The 25,423-nt window shown below is 38.4% G+C and overlaps 1 protein-coding gene across 4 annotated transcripts in view; it reads right to left on the reverse strand.

The window, feature by feature from the left end:
• The window catches only part of RALGPS2 (Ral GEF with PH domain and SH3 binding motif 2), a 162,321-nt gene that overhangs the window by 92,251 nt on the left and 44,647 nt on the right, over positions 1 to 25,423 (reverse strand). For all 4 annotated transcript variants that reach the window (XM_070384875.1, XM_070384878.1, XM_070384876.1 and 1 more), the window contains exons 3-5: positions 22,651 to 22,755; positions 21,326 to 21,376; positions 1,359 to 1,442 (exon numbers count right to left, since the gene is read on the reverse strand). In XM_070384875.1, the coding sequence (XP_070240976.1) occupies positions 1,359 to 1,442; positions 21,326 to 21,376; positions 22,651 to 22,755 (240 nt within the window). The remainder of the gene's footprint in view (positions 1 to 1,358; positions 1,443 to 21,325; positions 21,377 to 22,650; positions 22,756 to 25,423) is intronic.

A 25,423-nucleotide genomic window follows, 5' to 3' on the forward strand; every position in this document is an offset into this window, starting at 1 on the left:
TTCCCATCACACTTCTAAGAGAAAATAATAGAGTAATGGAATAACTAAGTAATGAATTTTATTATAGATCAACTGTAATCTTGATTAAGTGTAAAAGCTTTTGGTACACGGTGACATATTTGACCCTAACAATCTTTTGACTTACTTAAGAATAATATTAGTGTTTAAAAATCTAAAGTCAAATTTGTGGGTATTGTGACAATGTTTTTGTTGGCAAAAAAAAGTTTACTACGATGATAAATTCTGACCACTCCAGAAAAAATTTAAAACAACTGCCATATAGTTTAAATAAGCAATTCAGTATAAGACATGTTTGCTGTAGGTTCCTTACTAATGGTTTAATCTAACTGAAAAAAAAAATACTAACGGACTTCCATTTTGGGTAATGCAGTGAACCAAATAACTTGAGATATACTATTTGCTATAAACCCCTAGAAATGCTGAGTTAAAGAAAACCATTTTTTAAAAAGTAGGCTTCCCTGGTAGCTCAGCTGGTAAAGAATCTGCCTGCAATGCAGGAGACCCCGGTTTGATTCTTGGGTTGGAAAGATCCCCTGGAGAAGGGATAGGCTACCCACTCCAGTAATTTGGGGCTTCCCTGTGGCTCAGACGGTAAAGAATCTAGCTGTAATGCGGAAGACCTGGATTTGATCCCTGGGTTGGGAAGATCCCCTGGAGGAGGGCCCGGCAACCCATTCTAGTATTCTTGCCCGGAGAATCTCCATGGACAGAGGAGCCTGGTGGGCTATACTTCATGGGGTTGCAAAGAGTCAGACACAACTGACTGACTAAGCACTGCACATGACTAACTTGAAAAGAAAAGATTTCACTTGAGGCCAAAAATAAAGGAAATAAAGGCAAAAAAGGAAAGGGTATGACAGCTGCCGTTGGCAGATTTCCTCTCAAGAGCTTAGGGATGTGGGATTTAATACACCTTGTAATAAAACAAAATAAAAAGTTGAAGATGACTTAAGCAATTGAAAAAAAAAGGGGGGGGAATGATATTAGTGTAAAAAAAAGTACATAGATTTGAAGCAGATTTAACACATCTGAAGAGAATTGTTTTAGTGAACTGAAATATAAATCTGAGTAAATAACACAGAATGGAGCACAAAGGGATAGATGTAAAATATGACAGGTTAAGACACAAGTAGGAAAGAACATAAAGTTCCAGTAAATTTTCAATAGGAATTACAGAAGGAAAAAGAAAAAAAGATTATATGGAAAGACACTGAAGAGATATTGGTTGAAAATGCTCTAGAACTGATGTAAAAACTTAAATTATTTCTTAATGAAAAATTACATACTGAGGAATTGAATTTCAGAAACTAAATATCAAAATTTTATAAGCAACTCACATGATTAAATCTTCTTGTGAAGGCAACTGCATTTGGTGCAGAACTGTATTTTTCTTTTTTATTCCATCCACAACTTGAAAGCTCCTAAAAAATTAAATATAAATTCATGAAAAAGCCCAGTTTTCTTGTTACATTAATGGTTTAAAAGCATTAAAGACAGTTTGCATACTTTCCTAGAATTGTTTTATTTAATAGGAACATATTTAATAGTATAACCATTCAGGCAAATCACAAAAACAAATTTTACAAGAATACAAGTGGGCACAATTACTTATCCATATGAACATAGATAATTAGATCTATACTCCATATGCAGAATGTAGGTTCTTCTTTGAAGAGATTTGAATCCCAAGAAGAAAATCTACAAATAATGAAAGATGAGCATCCCACAACGTAAAGCGAAGCCTACTTGTTGCCAAGTCCCAGTCAATCATTCAGAGCTTCCAATCAACTTTCTGGTAACCTCAATCTTTTGAGCTGAAAGCCAATGACCCCAGGCATTTGAAGAAACCCCTAAAAGGGGATGTTTGATTCCCCATAGATCTATCAATAGAATTCAAAGAGCTCAAGAACTTAGATGTAAAAAAAAAAAAAAAGAAAATTACAATTCTGTTTTACACTAACCTCCAACTGAAATGACATTGCTTTTAATTATACATGTAGGCTACCGACTGTAGAAGAATTGGCAATATATGTGACTTATCTATGACTAATAAAAACACAGATTTTTCATATCACATTACGGTTGGTACAGATATCTCAAAAACATCATTTACACTCATCACTGCTTTGAAGTTATAATTTCAGCACCTCTAGATACTTAATATGTTAACAAAGGGGCACATATATAGCCATAGGACAGTTTTAAAAAAATATTTTGATAGGTGTATGTTATTAGAACTGATTTTCTTGGATTTTAAGTAAGGGTTCAGCTCCAGAAGCTTCAGTTTTCCAAAGGGGTTCAAGAGTCAAAACAGGTTAGGAACCCTGCTGTAATACAACGACCATGGCCAGAAAGAGACATAATCCATAGGAAAGAAGAATTCTGAGGACACCGAGTTAGGGTGGAGAAAAAAGAAAACAGAGAAAAGGGTGCTGCTAAGTCACTTCAGTCGTGTCTGACTCTGTGCGACCCCTGAGACGGCAGCCCACCAGGCTCCCCAGTCCCTGGGATTCTCCAGGCAGGAACACTGGAGTGGGTTGCCATTTCCTTCTCCAATGCATGAAAGTGAAAAGTGAAAGTGAAGTCACTCAGTCGTGTCCGACTCTTAGCGACGCCATGGATTGTAGCCCACCAGGCTCCCACCATCCATGGGATTTTCCTGGCAAGAGTACTGGAGTGGGGTGCCATCACCTTCTCTGGAGAAAAGGGTAAAACCATGTAATTATTACTTCCAGCTAGATATTGCTCCCATTAAACAGAAAAAATAGAAGGGTACAAACAAGAAAGATTCAGAGAACCAAATAAAACTCTTGGACATGAAAAATATAATAAAAGAACTGTTAAAATCAGGAAAGATAAAGGTGATAATACCTTTTAAACAATAAGCTAAATATGGGGGCAAAAATAGTATGTTAATTAGAAGAGTCCACTAGAGTCAACTTCTGAATAATAAAAATAATTCTAAAAGAATCAGAGAGAATAGAGGAAAGTAACTTATTGAAAAAAATGCTAATTCAAGAAAATGTCTCCTGAATCTAAAGGACAAGACCTGTCTAATGTCCATTATAAAAGATTAAAAAAAAAATACTCAAATCAAGGCCTAGCATCAAAAACCTGTAGCACACTGGAGACAAAGAAATCATAAAATCTGTCAATTCAAAAACAAAACAAAAACAGATAACATACAGAAAAAAAGGGATCAGAAGGTATCAGGTATTTCAACAGCAACTCTAGAAGATAGAAGACAACTGAAACAAAGCCTTCAAAATCCTAGAATTCTATATTCAACAAAAGAATCAATTAAGTATGAAAGTATATCACAGACATTTTCAGAAAGTCTCGGGGAATCTTCCTTTTATGCACCTATTCTCACAGAGCTTGCAGAATATGTCTTCCATCAAAACAAACTAGCAAAGTCAGAAAAAGGGAGAGAAGATCCAGGAAACCACAGAACCAAGACCGAAAGAAAATACTGGAAATCCCCAGATTAAGAGTAAAGGGTTTTTATAATAGCCAGGACATGGAAGCAACCTAGATGTCCATCAGCAGATGAATGGATAAGAAAGCTATGGTACATATACACGATGGAGTATTACTCAGCCATTAAAAAGAATACATTTGAATCAGTTCTAATGAGGTGGATGAAACTGGAGCCTATTATACAGAGTGAAGTAAGCCAGAAGGAAAAACACCAATACAGTATACTAATGCATATATATGGAATTTACAAAGATGCTAACAATAACCCTGTGTACGAGACAGCAAAAGAGACACTGATGTATAGAACAGTCTTGTGGACTCTGTGGGAGAGGGAGAGGGTGGGAAGATTTGGGAGAATGGCACTGAAACATGTAAAGTATCATGTATGAAACGAGATGCCAGTCCAGGTTCGATGCACGATACTGGATGCTTGGGGCTAGTGCACTGGGACGACCCAGAGGGATGGTATGGGGAGGGAGGAGGGAGGAGGGTTCAGGATGGGGAACACATGTATACCTGTGGTGGATTCATTCTGATATTTGGCAAAACTAATACAATTATGTAAAGTTTAAAAATAAAATAAAATTAAAAAAAAAATAAAAAAAAAAAAAAGAGTAAAGGGAGATTCTGAGACAAACCTAAGAGCAGACCATAAGAACGATAGTCCAGATGGTAAATAGCAAGGACGGAAATTCCAAGAGAGACATCTCTGAAAGATGAAACACTATCTGGAATGTTTGAACACAGAGAAAACACACTCACTGCATTCACTTCTGGCAGAAAAATCAGTGACAAGTCATAGAGAGAGCTAAAGGGATTCTCAGGTGGCTCAGTGGTAAAGAACACTCCTGCCAATGCAGGAGATGCAGAAGACATGGGTTCGAACCCTGGGTTGGGAAGATCCCCTGGAGGAAATGGCAGCCCACTCCAGTATTCTTGCCAGGAAAATCCCAAGGACAGAGGAGCCTGGCAGGCTACAATCATGGGATCGCAAAGAACTGGATACTACTGAGCATGCGCCCAAAAACAGAGAAAGTTAAAGTAAGTTATTTAGCTGAAAGAAAACAAAATTTAAGTAAGTAATCACGGATCAACTGTTCTTCAGCTTTCTCTACACTTGTAAAGAACAGCTGAGCCATGATTACTTATTCATGTCAAAATTGTGACATAACTATAAAGAAAAGAAGAGGAAATAAATTGTGCAAATGTGAGAGGAAGAGAAAATAGAGTGAAATCATCTTCCACAGTAGAGAGTCAATAAATCATAACCAAAATTGAAAACTCATAAACAATAGGTATTTAGATATATTATCTTTAAAACAAATATAAAGTCTTCCAAATAAGAAAAGTTAAGAGACCTGGATGGGTGTAGGGCTCAAAGGTGGAGGTTGGAAGGGTGGAAACAACAGGATATTGTTATATTTTGCTCTCTTGTGGAAATATTTAGCTCGTTAAACATGATATATGCATATCTTCAATACAATTTAAAAATTAAATAAAAACAAAAAAGAATGAACTGACTTCGGAAAGACTGAGGAAGTTATGATGGTATTATAACAACTTTATATGTTGTTTAATGTTCCCTGGAATAGGGTAGTATCAGTGGATACTGAAAATATCACTTGATCAAAAACTGGATCCACACAGTGTTAAGAATGAGGTATCCAGAAGTACTAAAACTCCCAAGTTTCTGGCCTGAGCAATTCAGATGGGGAATACTGAAGAAAGAGACAACAATTATCACTTTAACACAGTAAACAGTAAATTTTCTAAAGATATAAAGTACTTTTTTTAAACCTAGAATTTGCAAATTTCAAATCTGAAATTAATCAAGGAAAAGAAAATGACAGAAGCAACTCTACAATAAAAAGGAATTTGAGTACTCTGTACTCAGCCTAGATATATACTCATTTCACATAATCTTCCTGTATAGACACAAAATATTTAGTGATAGATATTATATTAACATAAACATGACACATGATAACTATATTAAAAACATCAAACTGCTAGAAAACATGTTTGGTCTTCCTAAATATCACAGTATATTTATACAACTATATAAAGATGTCAAGGTTTAGGACACAATTTCTAGGATTAAATCCATCAACTCTGAATTTGTTTTTAACCAATTACAAAATTTCCAAATTTATATTAATGCTATAATCAAAGTGTCTCTATGAAATTGCTATTCAACTTATCTAGCCATTTGACAAGCCATTTTCCTGTCATAAGTAAGGCTATATAGTATAAATAAAGAATATCCTTGCACCTTTTCTGATCATTTCCTAAATATACAGTCCTAGAAGCGAAATCACTAAGTCAAAGAGTAGGAACCCTTTCTTTCAAGGTCTTGACGCTTGTCAAACTGCCCTTCTGAAATACCGAATCATTCATACTAGCAACTCCTGTCAGTTTCACAAGCGTCTTATCAAAACTAGGTGTACTTAATTCTCTTTCTATACGTTATATCTTAACTTCCCCATCTGTAAGAGTAATTACAGTTGTTAAATAACAAAATTTGTTAAACAGAAAATCAGGGGGTGGAGAGGGGCAGCAGGCAGGGACCATACACCACCCAGAACCCACCACCTGAATAAACCTACGTAAACATCTTCCCTATCTCCTTTATGTGCATATAGAACTATTGACAGTAGCCAATACATCTGTCCTTTTCTGTGTGATCTAATCTTCTGACTCTGGGCTTAAAAAGTTCTTTCTTCCTTAGAACACAGGTCTTAACAGCTGCAATAAAAATAAAAGCTAACCCGAAGGCAGAGATCACTATGTGCCAGGCACTACTCTAAATGCCTTACACATATCAACTCATTTGATCCTATCTTTATCATTACAATTTATTATGATAAGGAACACAAAGGTAGCAGTGGATTATAGCCTTATGTTTTACATTAAAATTTTTTAAATTCTTTTCTGACTCCTCAAAATAAGAGAAGCTAAGAGGTTTTGAAAAATCCATCCAATTTTTGGTGAGTTGCAACATCACTAACTTAATGAAAAAATGCTTTTCCTCTAAGAAAACTCTGTTCAAGCAGACCTGAAAGAAGGCAGGGGATGAATGAAACTCCAGTCAAATTACTTGGGAGCAAATGGGTTAAAATTCCATTGGAGCTCTCCATCTTATACATAAAAAACATGAAGAAATAAAGAGGTTCTTTACCTTTTAAGAGTATATTTTCTGCTTCAGAAAACATTTCCCCTTGGAAACAATGTTCCATTACTAGCTCATCTAATACAACATCAAACAGACTAGGGTAGAGGACAACATGGAGGCTGCCAGGAACCGTGGATGAGGGAGTGGGGGTGTGGCTGCCACGGGGAAGCACAGGTGAGAGAGCTTTGTGCTGGGGGAACAGCTGTGTGTCTTGATGGAGGTGGCAGTTAGGAAATCTGCACAGACGCTGAACGCCACAGGACTGTACAGACATGCACTGTATAAACACCTACTTCTTGGTTTCAAAACCGTGAATCTAACACTATCTCTGGGGACTTCCCTGGTGGTCCAGCGGTTACGACTCTGTGTTCCCAGGGCAGGGGGCCCGGATTCCATCCCTAGCTAGGGAACTAGATCCCCCATGCCGCGACTAAAACATGGTGCAGCTAAACACATTTTTTTAAAAAAGGAAAAGAAAAGCAGTTCCCTATCTAAAATTAAACTATGCTTGTAGTATTTTTTTTGTAACTTTCTGTGAATCTCTAATTACCTTAAAATAAAAAGTTTATAAAACAACAACAAGAAAAACCCATATAATGGACTATGAAGGAGACACCGCACTGCGACTCATTCAGTGCTTTCCTCCTAAACCCTGACATGCATTTATGCTTAGCTGACCTTACAGGAATCTGTCTTGCCCCATCTCTACCTCAACAGCCACTAAATATCTCTGTGGGAAAAAAAACCTGCTTTTCCCTTTGTCTCTGTCTCTTTCTGTCTCAGACCCTAGAATCTTTCTCCACGTGAGACTATACCATCTGAGAAATGAATTCTCCTACCAGCACCATACTGTATTGACAGGTTATCTGCCAGGTCTCCAGTTACTCTATACTAAACCACTTCCCATGAACACCAAAAAGTTAAAGTAAACTTAGTGACTCAAAAGATGTTTTTTTAGGGTTTGACTCATGAATAGGACTGATTCAAGTTAAGTACACTATGTAAATAAGCCTCCATTTCAGCAAAGGCTAAAGGAAATAGAGCAGCCTCGATGCTTAAAATCTGCTCAAATGGATTCAACTTGCAATTTTTAAAACAGGCAGTGAAGAGAAAGCTTCTAACAGTAACTCACATATACAAAGGCAATTTCTTAATGGTCACTAAAAGTGTATCAGAGAGAATATGCGTGGGTTCATTTTTAGCCATTAAACAGATTATTTTGAAAGCATGTGGGAAGGCAAACACCACAACTGATGACCACCTACCCTATGAAAGAATTACTGAATTTCACGGGAGTCACAGCTTCTCTTATGTCTTGTAGGTCTGTTCTGTAAAGTCAAATTCTTGGTCTAAATTTCATCTTGTAGGTTCCAACACTCTTAAAAGGACTGCTCTAAGGGTGATGTTGTAGGGATACCTATAGATAGAAGAAGAGAAAAGGCCAATATAGACCAGTTGTAGACAAAGACTGAGGGAAAGAAAGAAAAAGCGATGGAATCTGTACAAGACTGAAAGGGTAGGGGTCCTCACAATGAGAAAATCACTACTGTTGAGGCAGGTATTCCTAGGCTCAAAACCTGGAAGATCTGGAGGGAACTGGTATATCCAGTATATCCATTCAGCCTATATGGCTGTTTAGAAAGAAGTCGCAGCCTGAAATGAAGCACTCACTGCGACTCCTACGCTTCTAATCCACAGAATAAGCTCTGAAACTATATAATTCTAATGTATTATGTTAAATTAAAAATATCACATCACTTTTCTAATGAACTCACATTCTCTACTCCCCCAACCTCCCTACTTCCAATACCTTAATGTTGCCCCTTACAGTGAGGTCAGAGATTAAGGCAGGAGCTATCTTCTGCTACCACTGATGGTGTGATATACCTACTCTCCTAGTCAACAGCTTTCTTCTTCACCTTCCCTAGTTCCCTAAGTCTGACCTTACTATATATTAAGAAAATTTTCAGTGAGAAACAGCAATAAGAACTGACAAAGCAGCTAACCTTACGTCCAACGAAATATGAGAAAAAAAGTCATATGTCTTCTTTGCTTTCTTCAAATCTCCTACTGTATTTATGGATTTTTATATTTTAAGCCTAATGAAAATGTTACTTTTCATTAAAACAAGGACAGAATTATGATATTCCTGATGTTGGAATTTCGGATGTTGCCAAGACAATAGTCTCTTTGCATACGAAAGAAATTTTGCATAGAGAAAGCTCTTTACATATATCACCAGAAAGATCACAATTGCAAGTTCTTCAGAAATGTTTTAATGAGATTCAGAATGACCTATATGTACTTTCCCTCATTTAACCAGAATTCTTCCTCAATCTCTAGTGTATCCCAGTTATACAGGAAGGTTTTATCTATCCTTTGTATTTACTGTTTATTGATATAATCTAAATGACTTATTGCACTGTGTTTGCGTATGTTATATTGTGTTTATTGATATAATCTAAATGACTTATTATACTGACCTACGTCCCATCACTTCATGGCAAATAGATGGGGAAACAGTGGCTGACTGTACTTTTTTGGGCTCCAAAATCACTGCAGATGGTGACTGCAGCCCTGAAATTAAAAGACGCTTACTCCTTGGAAGGAAAGTTATGACCAACCTAGACAGCATATTAAAAAGCAGAGACATTACTTTGTCAACAAAGGTCTGTTTAGTCAAGGCTATGGCTTTTCCAGTAGTCATGTATGCATGTGAGAGTTGGACTATAAAGAAAGCTAAGCACTGAAGAATTGATGCTTTTGAACTGTAGTGTTGGAAAAGACTCTTGAGAGTCCCTTGGACTGCAAGGAGATCCAACCAGTCCATCCTAAAGGAGATCAGTCCTGGGTGTTCATTGGAGGGATTGATGTTGAAGATGAAACTCCAATACTTTGGCCACCTGATGCGAAGAGCTGACTCATTTGAAAAGACCTGATGCTGGGAAAGATTGAGGGCAGGAGGAGAAGGGGATGAGAGGATGAGATGGTGGAATGGCATCACCGACTCAATGGACATGGGTTTGGGTGGACTCTGGGAGTTGGTTTGGGTGGACTCTGGAACCCCATGCTGTGGTTCATGGGGTCGCAAAGAGTTGAACATGACTGAGCAACTGAACCGAACTGAACAGAATAAACAATAAAGCACAGAACTTTCTTCTTTGAATGTAATACACGTCAGAGGACTTTCAGTCAGATCCTGTTACTTCATAAAGATTTGGGAACCTCTAAGAGAAGTAAACATTATCCAATGTAATGACTACAATACAGATTTCAAGCACAGCTGCTAATGGAAAGAAAACCTGATTGCAAGAGAGCGTTCTGTCATAACTCATCCTGTGCTGAGTAACGTGATACTCATTTTGAGGAGAAATCCCATCAGTGTAGTGAATGTGGCAATGACTTCAGAAGAAATACAAGTTTTATAGAGCATCCAAGAATTCATAATAGGAAAAAACCACAAAAATCCTATAAAGAAACATGGAAAATTCCTCAGAATACAGTCATTGCTTCCTCAACATGAGAGAACTCACACTGGAGAGAAGCCCGGTAAATGTGTAAGAGCTTTCTAAAGGAAAAATAAAAAACGTTCATGATTAGAAGAGAAACCATACTCGGGCAACCTCTGTATATAAGAAATGTGCAAAAACTTTAACAAGAGTTAATGGCACCCCACTCCAGTACTCTTGCCTGGAAAATCCCATAGATGGAGGAGCCTGGTAGGCTGCAGTCCATGGGGTCACTAAGAGTTGGGCATGACTGAGCGACTTCACTTTCACTTTTCACTTTCATGCATTGGAGAAGGAAATGGCAACCCACTCCAGTGTTCTTGCCTGGAGAATCCCAGGGACGGGGGAGCGTGGTGGGCTGCCGTCTATGGGGTCACACAGAGTTGGACGCGACTGAAGTGACTTAGCAGCAGCAGAGCCTCAACTAAATACCAGAAAATTCATTCTAGAAATTAATGAGTGTTTACCTTATGGTAAACTTTTGCCCTTACTGAACACTGAAGAATTCACACTGAGGAAGAAAATGTTGTGGATTATGGGCAGAGAGGAAAAAACACTTCTGCTTCCATAGAACAAGTGTTACTTGATAAAAATTACGTTCTTGGACTGGGTAATAGACTTTTGTGAAAATAACTAAACATGGTAAACAATGGGAGATGATATGCTTGCAGGCTGTACAGGCTGTACAGTGTACAAGCCTTGGAATGGTCACTCAAATTCAAGTATCGAATAAGTATCATTCAATCACTATAGACACACGAGCAGACAAGTTTCTGCCTTGGTGGAATTTATGTTCCATTGAGACCCTCCCGCCCCCCACCCCAATCTCTAAAAACTTGACTTCTGACCACCCCCAACACTTATCATCTCAAGACTTCTGCAGTTTTGGTCAAAATCCTATTTATTACTGATTGAAGCTACACTTAACTGAAGCTCTTACTCTGAAGTTACCACCCAAATTTATTCTACTTTCAGGAATCCTCAAAGACCTAAAGAGTATTTTAAAGGTCAAGTAGTCTAATATCCCTTCACTTATCTAAATTTTTTTTTAACAAAGCCTAATGACATAAAATTGATATTTCTCCTGGCAATCTTGATTCCAGCTTGTGTTTCTTCCAGCCCAGTGTTTCTCATGATGTACTCTGCATATAAGTTAAATAAACAGGGTGACAATATACAGCCTTGACGTACTCCTTTTCCTATTTGGAACCAGTCTGTTGTTCTATGTCCAGTTCTAACTGTTGCTTCCTGACCTGCAAACAATTTTCTCAAGAGGCAGGTCAGGTGGTCTGGTATTTCCATCTCTTTCAGAATTTCCCACACTTTATTGTGATCCACACAGTCAAAGGCTTTGGCATAGTCAAGAAAGCAGAAATTTTTCTGGAACTCTCTTGCTTTTTCCATGATCCAGCAGATGTTGGCAATTTGATCTCTGGTTCCTCAGCCTTTTCTAAAACCAGCTTGAACATCTGGAAGTTCATGGTTCACGTATTGCTGAAGCCTGGCTTGGAGAATTTTGAGCATTACTTTACTAGCGTGTGAGATGAGTACAATTGTGCAGTAGTTTGAGCATTCTTTGTCATTGCCTTTCTTTGGGATTGAAATGCAAAGTGACCTTTTCCAGTCCTGTGGCCACTGCTGAGTTTTCCAAATTTGCTGGCATATTGAATGTAGAGCTTTCAACAGCATCATCTTTCAGGATTTGAAATAGCTCCCCTGGAATTCCATCACCTCCACTAGCTTTGTTCATAGTGATGCTTTCTAAGGCCCACTTGACTTCACATTCCAGGATGTCTGGCTCTAGGTCAGTGATCACACCATCGTGATTATCTAGGTCATGAAGATCTTTTTTATACAGTTCTTCTGTGTATTCTTGCCATCTCTTCTTAATATCTTCTGCTTCTGTTAGGTGCATACCATTTCTGTCCTTTATTGAGCCCATCTTTGCATGAAATGTTCCCTTGGTAGCTCTAATTTTCTTGAAGAGATCTCTAGTGTTTCCCATTCTGTTGTTTTCCTCTATTTCTTTGCATTGGTCACTGAGGAAGGCTTTCTTATCTCTTCTTGCTATTCTTTGGAACTCTGCATTCAGATGCTTATATCTTTCCTTTTCTCCTTTGCTTTTTGCTTCTCTTCTTTTCACAGCTATTTGTAAGGCCTCCCCAAACAGCCATTTTGCTTTTTTGCATTTCTTTTCCATGGGGATGGTCTTGATCCCTGTCTCCTGTACAATATCACAATCCTCATTCCATAGTTCATCAGGCACTCTATCAGATCTAGGCCCTTAAATATATTTCTCACTTCCACTGTATAATCATAAGGGATTTGATTTAGGTCATACCTGAATGGTCTAGTGGTTTTCCCTACTTTCTTCAATTTAAGTCTGAATTTGGCAATAAGGAGTTCATGGTCTGAGCCACAGTCAGCTCCTGGTCTTGTTTTTGCTGACTGTATAGAGCTTCTCCATCTTTGGCTGCAAAGAATATAATCAGTCTGATTTTGGTGTTGACCATCTGGTGATGTCCATGTGTACAGTCTTCTCTCGTGTTGTTGGAAGAGGGTGTTTGTTATGACCAGTGCATTTTCTTGGCAAAACTCTATTAGTCTTTGCCCTGCTTCATTCCATATTCCAAGGCCAAATTTGCCTGTTACTCCAGGTGTTTCTTGACTTCCTACTTTTGCATTCCAGTCCCCTATAATGAAAAGGACATCTTTTTGGGGTGTTAGTTCTAAAAGGTCTTGTAGGTCTTCATAGAACCATTCAACTTCAGCTTCTTCAGCGTTACTAGTTGGGGCATAGACCTGGATTACTGTGATACTGAATGGTTTGCCAGGAGAAATATCAATAACCTCAGATATGTAGATGACACCACCCTTATGGCAGAAAGTCAAGAGGAACTACAAAGCCTCTTGATGAAAGTGAAAGTGGAGAGTTAAAAAGTTGGCTTAAAGCTCAACATTCAGAAAACGAAGATCATGGCATCTGGTCCCATCACTTCATGGGAAATAGATGGGGAAACAGTGGAAAGAGTGGCAGACTTTATTTTCTGGGGCTCCAAAATCACTGCAGATGGTGATTGCAGCCATGAACTTAAAAGACACTTACTCCTTGGAAGGAAAGTTATGACCAACCTAGATAGCATATTCAAAAGCAGAGACATTACTTTGCCAACAAAGGTCCGTCTAGTCAAGGCTATGGTTTTCCCTGTGGTCATGGATGGATGTCAGAGTTGGACTGTGAAGAAAGCTGAGTGCTGAAGAATTGATGCTTTTGAACTGTGGTGTTGGAGAAGACTCTTGAGAGTCCCTTGGACTGCAAGGAGATTCAACCAGTCCATTCTGAAGGAGATCACCCCTGGGACTTCTTTGGAAGGAATGATGTTAAAGCTGAAACTCCAGTACTTTGGCCACCTCATGCGAAGAGTTGACTCATTGGAAAAGACTCTGATGCTGGGAGGGATTGGGGGCAGGAGGAGAAGGGGACAACAGAGGATGAGATGGCTGGATGGCATCACTGATTCGATGCACGTGAGTCTGGGTGAACTCCAGGAGTTGGTGATGGACAGGGAGGCCTGGCATGCTGCGATTCACGGGGTCGCAAAGAGTCGGACACGACTGAGCGACTGAACTGAACTGAACTGAATGACATGAAATAGGTTATGTTAGTGGCACACTCTGTAGATGTCAAAACTGAAACAAAACTGCAAGTCTTCTGGCTCATGGCTTTTATGTTTTGCTACTAAATTATTTTTTGGAATTCAAAGGGCTTTAAAATAAATTTTAAAGTAAGTGAAATTAAGTAATTGAGAATTTTCTGAGCACCCACAGAAAGAGCTGTGAATGTTGGACCGATTTAAAAAAGAGAAAGCAAAATACATGACAATTTACCTCCCAAAGTGAAAGTGAAAGTCACTCAGTTGTGTTTAACTCTTTGTGACCCCATGGACTATACAGTCCATGGAATTCTCCAGGCCAGAATACTGGAGTGGGTATCCTTTCCAGGCGATCTTCCTAACCCAGGGATCGAACTGGGTCTCCTGCATTACCGGTGGATTTTACCAATTGAGCTATCAGGGAAGCCCATTTACCCCGCTAAACTGGTCTAATTTAAAGAATACTGAGAACAAAAAGACAGTGAGCAACTCTGATAGTTAAGAATTGTAAGGATGTATTAACAGAACTACCAGCTTTTTCCTTCCTTGTAATCAGTGTAACTGCAGTGTCAGCAACCGTATATCATTGTGTCTCCATCCCATGCCTATCACTAAGGAAGGGCTACTTAGAAGGAGGAACGGGAGAAGAATGAAAAGCCGGGTTTTGTGTGAGAGTAATCACCATTCACAGAAGCTTCCAAATTTGGCCATGCTGCTTGGGCCAGGGTGCAAATGAAGATTCTTAGGATTTCTGCAGCACTAGCTATAGGAATATCAGGGCATGGGATTTCTGTAGCACTAGCTACAGGGGCGGAGAAGACAATGGCACCCCACTCCAGTACTCTTGCCTGGAAAATCCCATGGATGGAGGAGCCTGGTGGGCTGCAGTCCATGGGGTCGCTAAGAGAGTTGGACACGACTGAGCAACTTCACTTTCACTTTTCACTTTCATGCACTGGAGAAGGACATGGCAACCCACTCCAGTGTTCTTGCCTGGAGAATCCCAGAGATGGGAGAGCCTGGTGGGCTGCCGTCTATGGGGTCACACAGAGTCGGACATGACTGAAGCGACTTAGCAGCAGCAGCTACATGGACGTCAGGGCAGTGTCCACATAAAGGAGGATCCACCAGTAAACACAGGTAACAGACTGAGATGAACAAACATGTACAGGCGCTAGGGAAGGTTCATACTCTGAGCCAGTGAGCTGCAGCCCTGTAAAAATACTGTGCTCTTTTAAAAAATTTCCTTCAGCGTTGACAGGGAAGCATAGGGAAGCAGAAGGGGAGAAAAGTTATTTAGGAAATAAAATCAACTGGAGATACTAAAAAACAGAAGAAAGAGGACAGAGGGAGAAGAGAAAAGAATGACTCGCAGGTTTCTGATTGGTACTAAAAATGGATAGACAGATGGTGCAAACCACTCAGAAAGACAACTTTAAAACCTGAGCAAACATTTTTTCTGTATAATTCTATTAAGTAGTTTGTAAAATTACTGAACTTTCCTTTACCATTAAATTCTTTTCATTGGTAAACATGTTTTTCTCCCATTATTCTCTATTATAAAACAATAAAACAAAGTGGCAAAATGTGTTCTTTTGTCTTCCCTTCACTTTCAAGCCATTTCAAGTGTAACACAAGGTTGGAGAAAAACCAGACTGAGCATTAAATCTGACTCAGATCTGCTTACTAAAAGACCAGATTTCTTCAGCCAGTGTTTTACTGATGACTAAGGATAGTCTCTATATAATAAAAAATAATTTTTGACATCTCAAACATAAGGCCAATAGTTTCCAGAGGGAAACAAAAGGCTTTGAGTTTTTCTTTTTTTTTTTCCCCTGAGCAATTCTGAGGTAGACAGTGCAGCAGACAGGCAGATAAACAGCTTTATTCTGGGAAAACAACTGGACTTTCTGTCTACAAGTCAATAACAAGTTTAGGGACAAAAGTTTAAATAAATTCTGCATGATACAAAAAGACTTGGGAATATAGAATTCCACAAGCTGGTAACAGTGGCAATGATCTACTTAGGGAACAGAATTAATGTGAAATATATAAGTTGCAAGTAGCTCAGAAATTGCCTCATTTGCAGAAAACTGAGACCTGTGTGGCTCAATCACCAACTTGCAAATCAAATCACTAAACCACATAGCTGGATTCAGAATCTACATTCTTCAAAGCTCAGATTTAGAACATTTTATTTCAGAAAATGTGAATAAATCATCACCTGAAATAGTTACATGTGGATATATACACAGAATACTGAGTTTTGACTAAAACAGTTTTAGTGTAACTAACGATCTTTTAAATAGTTTCCTTTTATATAGTATATATATAGTTTTTAAAGCTTTATATAAAATTATACAAACTTGAACATTGGTATAATGGATAGAAACATGAAGAAAAATTTATTTGGTTCAGTGATAACCACTGTTTTTTCATATCTGAGGTTAAATTTGGATTTAACAAAAATAATTCATCTGGTAGTCAAATTAATATTCTGACTACATAGAGAGACCTCATTTTATGCTAATATATGAGACTAATACATTAGACTGGACAACATCTTGACTTAAAAAATCTTTTGTTAAAGTTATCAATAGCAAGAGTTTTACATAATAAACAAATAATATCTGTACAAACAATATGGAAAACAATTTGGCAGTATTTAATAAACTTAAGGATATTAATGTGCTACAACTCAGTAATTAACGCACTAGAGTATAAACATGGATGCTGGTCAACAATGTTGGACATAAGTAGACAAAAAAGAAAATCACGGGATACCATACATAAAAAATCAGAAACATGCAAAAGCAAATACTGTTAAGGGAGAACATACACTTATAGAAAATCGATAGCTAAATGCACAGGAATGATACAGATCAACACTGGATAGCGGTTCCTCTGGTGGGAGGAGGGAAGACAGGCGAATATGGAAGGACGCAGAGTGGCTTCAACAGTACTGGGCTAGGTCAGTACACAGAGTTTCATCTTGTTACACTTTACATCTTATTACACGTCTTAAATATCCCAGGATCAATCAGAAGACGTTTTTCTGCCAGGTGACAAAGTCCTGTTGATGCTGCCAGAGTTAATGTAACCTTGAAGATTATATGAGATGGATACATGACAAGAATATTTTGGTGCTACATTGCTTCTTCCAAGAGTTACTGCTTCAATTTTGGGGGAAAAAAAAAGAAAAACATTCTCTCATTGGATAAAACTTACTAAACATTGTTCATTTTCTCATTCTAAATATTGCGTTCCCACTACATGCCAGATAAAATAGTAACAGTATCTGTCCTAAGTGTCCTCACGTAGCTTAAAACCTAGTGGAAGTAGCAAGCAATAAACATATAAGCCCAGGATTAACATCACTTTACACCAGATCACTCCTTCCTTCTTAAAAACACATACTTCACTTGGTTCACTGAATTTCACACTAACCTAGTTTTCCTCCTAAATCACCAGGTGCTGCATCTCAATTTCTTTTGCTAGCTCCTCCTCAACACTAAATAGGTTCCTTCTTTTCTCCAAGTATATTCACCCTCGGTAATCTCACCCACGCTTTAAATATCTCTACACTGACAACTCCCAAACTTACATTTCCAGCTTGAACTGGGGGTGGTGGGGTGGTGGTGGTAGAATATATATATACATATACATATACAAAATACAGTATATATTACCTAATTCAACATTCTCTTTGGCTGTCCAACACACACGTAAAACTAAACATGTCCAAAGCCAAACTCAAGCTCTTCCTTCAAAATCTGCTCCTCTGGCCTTTCTCCAGAATACACTGCATATTCTGTTTTCTATAAATGGCAGTCCCAGGAGCTATGAACACAATACTAACCATTTTCCATCTCAAAGGCTATGGAGTAAATGTTTCAGGTGTCAGGCCAAAAATCTTGCCATCATCCTTGACTCCTCTTTAGCATACAGTGCCTGACAACTTCTCACCACCTCCTCCCTTCACACCCTGACCCAAGTCACCTTCCTTGCTCATCTGATCTCCTCGATTCAGTCCTTGGTCCCTGCCCCTCCCTACCCCCATGGTTGCTTCCCCACATACCCTGGCCAGTTAGTCAGGAAGAGCTACTTAAAACCCAAATCAGAAAATGTCATTCATTTGCTCAAAACCATCCATACCTTCTGATTTTTTTCAGAGTAACGGTTCCCCAGGTCCCATGCCATCTGGCCCTCTCACTTTCTACTAGACCCCCACACTTACTCACTGAGCTCACTGGCCTTTGCCCTGGGCTTCACACCTCACTCCAGTAATCTTTTCCCTTATGTGAGCATAATAAATAGTTTATAGTGGGTAGATACATAATAAATGTTAGTCTAATTCTTTTTAAAAATGTCTTCCTTGATTTTTTTCTTGTCTTTAAGATACAACACACAGTCATATTATAAAGTCACAAAATAAAGGAAGGAAAAGTATTCAGGGCCATTGTAGACTTGTATATACTACACCAAATACACTATATTTTGTTCCCAAAAGAACTAAGAAAGAAACTTATGGCACTATATATCGGCACTGTTGTGTCTGCTTGGAACACCCTTCCCCCCAAACAGTTGCAGGGCTTGCTCTCTCATCTCGTTCAGGTCTTTCTCAGATGGCACCTTTGCAGTGAAGCCTGTCTGATCACCTTATGCAAAATCACAGCTCTCACGGCCCTCACACCCTGTCCTCTTCTGGCTGGCTGATACTTCCCATGACACACTACTAGCTTACTTTACTCAAATGTAAGATGCACAAGGGCAGGAATTTTGGTCTCTTCACTGCTATAAACCAGCATCTGACATAGAACAGACACTCAGTAAATACTTATTGAACCACAATCCATAAATGTAAAACTGCAACTGACAAATCCAGTGAAGTAGTAGGAAGTGCTGGGAGAGCCTGTATGAAGAGAAAAAAACTCATCTGAGAAAGTCAAACTTAACTTGAGAAGTGAAGGATGATTAGGAGTTAACTAGGATGCACACAGGCTCAGTGGTGAGACGGGCTAAAAGGCCACTGTAGCTAGACCAGAAAGAGGTGGAAAAGGCGGAAGATGAGGTTGGAGTAGGTAGGAAGAGGCAAAACTTAGAATAGATTCGTAGACAATATTGGGACAATTTGTCTTTATCTTCAGAGCAACAGGAAGCCGCTGAAGCATTCTAAGCAGAAGAATCATGAAAGCAGATTTATATATTGAAAGATGACCTTGGATCCTGGGTAGAGAAAGTTTAGAAGGGTCAGGATGGATGTGGACAGATAAGGTAGAGGGCAATGCAACAATTCAGATGAGTTACCATGGTGTATTTGATTAGGGTGTTCAGAGTAGAGATAGAATGGATAAATACGAGATTTAGGCTAAAAAAAAAAAAAAATCAACAGGATCAGTGTTAAATTCGATCAGGAAGTGGGGTCAAGGGAATTTTTAAGGTTCACTTCTAGGAAGTTCACAAAAAATTCCCATTGACTTGAAGCTTATGTCCATAAGCAGTCACTGCTAGATCTTCAGTGTTCAACCCCTTGCCACAAATGGCTATGGAGCACCTGCAATGTGGCAAGATGTGCTGTAATTGTACAATATACACTGAATCTCAAAGTCTTAGCACAGAAAAAAGAGAGTAAAAATCTCAATAATTTTTATACTGATTACAGGTTGAAGTGATAATATTTTGGATGTTGCAGTTAAATACAATTATTGAAATTAACTTTACTTGTTTCTTTTTATTTTGTAGAAAATGTAAAGTTATATAAATGGTTCACATATTTCTACTGGATGGCACTAATCTCGGATGAAACTTCTAGAAATATAGTAATCACAGTTTATTCAAAAGGAAAAAAAATATGTCTAAAGAGAAGAGGTAGTGCTAGTGGTAAAGAACCCACCTGCCAATGCAGGAGACATAAAAGATGTGGGTTCAATCCCTGGGTTGGGAAGATTCCCTGAGGGAGGGCATGGCAACCCACTCCAGTATCCTTCCCTGGAGAATCCCGTGGACAGAGGAGCCTGGTAGGCAAGTGCCCATCAGATCAGATCAGATCAGTCGCTCAGTCGTGTCCGACCCTTTGCGACCCCATGAATCACAGCACGCCAGGCCTCCTTGTCCATCACCAGCTCCCGGAGTTCACTGAGACTCACGTCCATCGAGTCAGTGATGCCATCCAGCCACCTCATCCTCTGTCGTCCCCTTCTCCTCCTGCCCCCAATCCCTCCCAGCATCAGAGTCTTTTACAATGAGTCAACTCTTGGCATGAGGTGGCCAATAGTTACACATGACTGAAGTGCCTGAGCATGCACAAAAAGAGAAGATGACTGAACTTTAGGACTAAACGTTGTTCTTTTTATGAAGAATTCAGTTTGCTTTGTTCAAGGATGTGAGGAAATGAATACTTCAGTTACTGTTATTTAAATACAAAAGCCATTTTTCTGTTTGTGTCTTCTTTATAGACTAGATTGTTCTGCTTCCTCTGTTGCTAAACTAATGGTTTCAGAGTGCCCTCCATCCACGGTATAGGGAAAAAGGGGAAAAAAAAAACCAAAACAAAACTGTAGATATAACAAAGACTCAGAGGTCATTTAGGCCCATGCTTTCATTTTGTAAGCGACAAACTTGAGATATTCAGAAATTAAGGAACTTGAAAAACACAGGACTGTCTATGCCACTGAAGATACAGATGTTTTCTCTAACATCTATGTTATAGTTGACTTGAAAATACTATAACAAATACATTATATTTTGTTCTGAAAGAACTAAAAATATATCTGTCTTAAGGTACTGAATATGTCAGTATTATTGATGACTTAGTTTGGGGATACAAAGTCATATGTATATTCTCACCTGATAAGAGTGGAAAAAGCATCAATTTTTAAAGTCTGAAAACCAGTTCTAATACTAAGCTGTAATCAGGGACAACTGTCATTCTGTTTTCTCATCAGTAAAATAGATGCTACCATATTCAGACTGTGATAACGATAGGAACATACATACACACACAGTGTAATAAACAGTTTACAGTGGGTAGATGCAGATAGTCTCCTTCTTCTTAATAAAACAAAAAATGCCTTCCTTCTCTCTCTTCTCGCCCAAGTGTCAACACACAGTCATATTATAAAGTCAAAAAATTAAGGAACAAGGGAAACGATTACTGAAGTGAGCTGTGAAACCCAGTAGCTTACTTCTTGGGAGTACAAGAAGATGGGAGTACAAGATTCAAAGCCTCAGGTAGATCATCCAACCTGCCTAAGTCTATGCCCCCTTCAGTAAAGTGATGAAACCAAATCAACCAAAATGACTGAGTCTCATCTATGACTCAACAGTGTATAGCTATGAATGCCACGAGTTTCCAAAGCCTGAACAATGCCAAAAGCTTTAAACATTTAAAAATTAATATAAAGTGTAATTTTTCGTTTCTAAAACTTCTCAATTTGAGATATAATTCACCATTTTGCATATTTTAAAGGGAAGTTCTTAAAACTACTCACATCTGGTTGAATGGCTTTAAATACTGGAACATCCATTAGTGTTATCTGACCCTGAAATAAAAAGTAAAAAATTTTTAGAATTTCTTCTTTGGAATGCCATTATATGACATATATTTGAAATTAAAATTATTAGTCTGTACTCAAATCTTTACTAGAAAAAAGTCCCAATTTTATAAGGGCTTAAAAAAATGAAAATTTAGTCCTTACACCATAAAATAAAATTATTTCTATTTATCTCATGCCTTTTTATATTTTCCTGTGAGACAAGTGGGGTAAAGTTACAAAATAAACAAATAATTTTAAAAGTTTGAACATGGTCATACATTGTGTGTGTTAGCTGTTCAGTAGTGTCTGACTCTTTTTGACCCTAATGACTGTAGCCCAACAGGCTCCTCTAATTCATGGGATTTCCCGGGCAAGAATACTGGAGTGGGTTGCCATTTCCTTCTCCAGAGGATCTTCCCGACCCAGGGACTGAACATGAGTCTCCTGTATTGCAGGCAGATTCTTTACCACCTGAGCCACCAAGGAAGCCCAAATACATACACTAAATCAAAACAAAAAAACAAAAATTGGATCTACTGGTTTATAAAGCAGTGGTGTTGCTGTGACTATTAAATCATACCTACTCAAACAGTAATATAAAATGTGATAATAATACAAGGGTATTTTTTCCCAACTTATGAAAAGTAACTGACTCTACACTAGCGGCAACTCATACTGAAGGTCTTCACGTGCTTATGGACCTATCCCTCTTGTGACTACACATATAAAACAAAATCTAGCAATACACCAAAGTTTATTCCTGGAATGTAAGAGTAGTTCAATATCAGGAACTCAGTATATGCTGCTAACAAGCCAAAGGAAAAAGATAACGCACAAATAAATGAACACTTGTCTGTTAAGAACTAAGTTTTTCTAGGTATCCTTCATGAAAATGCAATAATGCCTTCAACTTTAATTTTTTAATTTACAAAAAAGTAAAAGTACTTCTTTCCTACCTATGTCAGTAAAGTACATTTAGCTGGAGGAGGAGGTGTAGGTAGAGACGAAAGCAATTATCATAAAGGCTTACTATTACTTCTCAAGTTGATAGTGTAACCTACAAAGCTTCTCTAAAAGTATCAGTGGATTTTTTTCTTCCATCTTCCCCATTTCCTTCCTCTGCTTGCTCCATTGTTGTGCTACTCTCTCCACTGATTCCCACATCCAGTTTGTTTGTTTTTTTTTAAACATCTCCTCTGTTGGGCCTACAAATTCTAATTGGATAGCACCAATATGTAAATTATGTGCAAAAACTGGAGAACAAGAGGTGGAAGACTTACCGCATATTCTTCTGGTGTAACCTTAAGGACATCAAATACCACAGCATCAAAACTTTTCTTCAATTCAGAACCTTTGTCACTTAATGATTCAGAACTGCTACTTTTCTGTTAAATTAAAAAAAAAAAAGAAGCCACTAAAAAATTGTCTTGCAGTCAATATCACAGAAACTAGACTGGCTTTAAAACTGAGGAAGCTAAGAATACTGAGTTAACAAATTGTAGAAAAGTTAGTCGGAACAGACTGCTTAGTTGGAAGAGCACTAGAAAAAGGGTCGGGCAATGTAAAATTTAGCCTCAGTCAGTCAGTTCAGTCTCTCAGTTGTGTCCTACTCTTTGTGACCCCATGGACTGCAGCACGCCAGGCTTCCCTGTCCATCACCAACTCCCAGAGCTTATTCAAACTCATGTCCATTGAGTTGGTGATGCCATCCAACCACCTCATCCTCTGTCGTCTCCTTCTCCTCCTGCCTTCAATCTTTCCCAGCATCAGGGTCTTTTCAAATAAGTCAGTTCCTAAATTTAACTTCAACTTTAGATTTTAGGTTTGCGAGTAAGTCATTTTTCTGTATGTCAGTTTCCTCACCCTGACCTCCTATCATTTCCAATAGAAATGAAAGATTTTAACAAGTTCAATGATTTTCAAATGAGATTAAAAAAAAGGGGGGGGATACACTCATCTATAATTTTTAAAACTGATGTTTATTAAGAAAAAGATAAATTATTTTCCTAACATAACAGGAAAACATTTAAAATTCCATTAACTAAATAATAAATGACCCAGTCTTATCTGTCAAGTGAATGTCTGTCTGTGATAGTACAATTGATACTGCCCTTTCTATTACAGTACAAATTTAAGTGTTTTCTGCTTTAAGGTTACTGCTTAATTTTAATTTGTTGTTGCCATATGTAGAACAAAAGGTGGCTTTTGGCTCTGAAAACCTTATTTCTGTTAAATTTCCACTTCATCTGTACTACAAAATAAAGATGCATTTTGCAAATCATTGACTGAAATCAAAGAAAAAGCACTATAAGAACATTCAGATCATGTTCTGTTAAATGGTGATAGAATATCAGGCTACAGTAAATGGCACAAAAAATTAACCAAAGTTTCAATTACAGAGGTATAATATGTATGTCAAGCTAACAGCTATTATACATCAGTTTTGAGCACTTGTCATTACATTTCATTTTTACTTTTTCCTTCCCTTTCAGTTCAGTTTAGTTCAGTCCCTCAGTCCTGTCAGACTCTTTGTGACCCTTTCAGTAGCAACTAAATATCGAAATCATTACACAGGAAGGGATCTCTCGTTAATCTTGGGAAATTCTGCACCATTATTACTTAAAATATTTCTTCTGCTCCTTCCTCTCTCTCCTCCTCTGATGTTCCATTATGTGTACCCTACACCTTTTGTCACTGGCCCCACCACTCTTGAATATTGAATTCCGTTTTCCTCATTCTATTTTTCTCATTGCACTTCAGCTTGCGAAGATTCTACTGACATGTCTTCATGTCAGGTTCACTGATTCTTTCCTTAGGTGTCTGCTGGTCATCAGTCTCCTGGTGAGTCAATCAAAGTCATCTGGTACAACGTTTTTGATTTTCAGCATTTCCTTTTGATTCTTGGAGTTTCAATATTCCTGCTTATATTACACATCTATTCTTACACGTTGTCCATTATTTTCCATTAGAGCTCTTAACATTACTAATCTTGGCTATTTTAATTCCCAGCCTGTTAATCCCAAAATCTCTTGCCATATCTGGAGTCTCTTACTGCATTGTTTGCTTTGCCTCTTCAATCTAAGTTTTTCTGGTTACCTTTCAGCATGTCTTAAAATTTGCTGAAAGTCAGATGTGACTTAGTGGGTAACAGAAACTGAGGTAAATAGGCCTTTAGTGTAAGAGTTTATGTTTATCTAGATAGGAGTTACTTTGTTTATTATTTGTTGTGGCTAGAGGCGTCTTCACTTTCCTGTAGTGTCCTTGTTTTTGTCTCTGGGTTTCCCTAGAAACTCCTTAGATAAGATATGTGCCTTGCAGTTCTTTAGGCTGTGATCCTTTATTATCATACAGGAACCCTGCTGATGTGGTGGTAAGGTATGGGAAGTAGGAAGAGGAGACATGTTCCACCACCCTACAGTCTGTTACTTTGGTGAGCCTGTGCGCTTGGGCTGTGTGACCTTAGGTGATTCTCAGTACCCCAGACTCCCCTTAGAAAGTAAGACAGGAAGGCTGGAGGGCTCGGAATTCGGTATTCCTCTTTCCCCAGGTAGATTAGGATCTGGTAAAGTCTCCCCTGAGGACGGGTGGAGAAAAGAACATGCTGGGCATATTTCAGGATGATTACTTCCCCTTAGTATATTTCAAAATGGTTACTTCCCCTCCTCCAGCTGGAAGCATGAGGGATTTTTCCATGATCTTCACTGTGAAAACCTGGTGGGGCTCCTGGAGGTAAAATTCACAAAAGTGGGGTGGGAGGCCTAAACTAAGCCCCCAGGAGATGCTAACTCTCAAGCTAGTCCACACAGAGCCTCTAGCAGCTTGTCAACTACAGTAAGTGTTCCTTCCCTTTCCTGACTCCAGTGATTTCTGCTCTTGGTAAACAGTTATTCTCTCTATTTGCTTCTCTCTCCAGTTCTCAGGGCATCACTTGTCAATTTGCTCTGTGACATCAGTTCTCCAACAGAGCAGGTTTTCAGACTGTTCAGCTTTTTTCAAGCTGTGAGGACAGGAGTCATGAATTCCAAGCTCTTTATGTGTCTGAGCAGAAACCCA

Source organism: Bos mutus, chromosome 16 (genome assembly GCF_027580195.1).
Source record: "Bos mutus isolate GX-2022 chromosome 16, NWIPB_WYAK_1.1, whole genome shotgun sequence".
Taxonomy (NCBI): Eukaryota; Metazoa; Chordata; class Mammalia; order Artiodactyla; family Bovidae; genus Bos; species Bos mutus.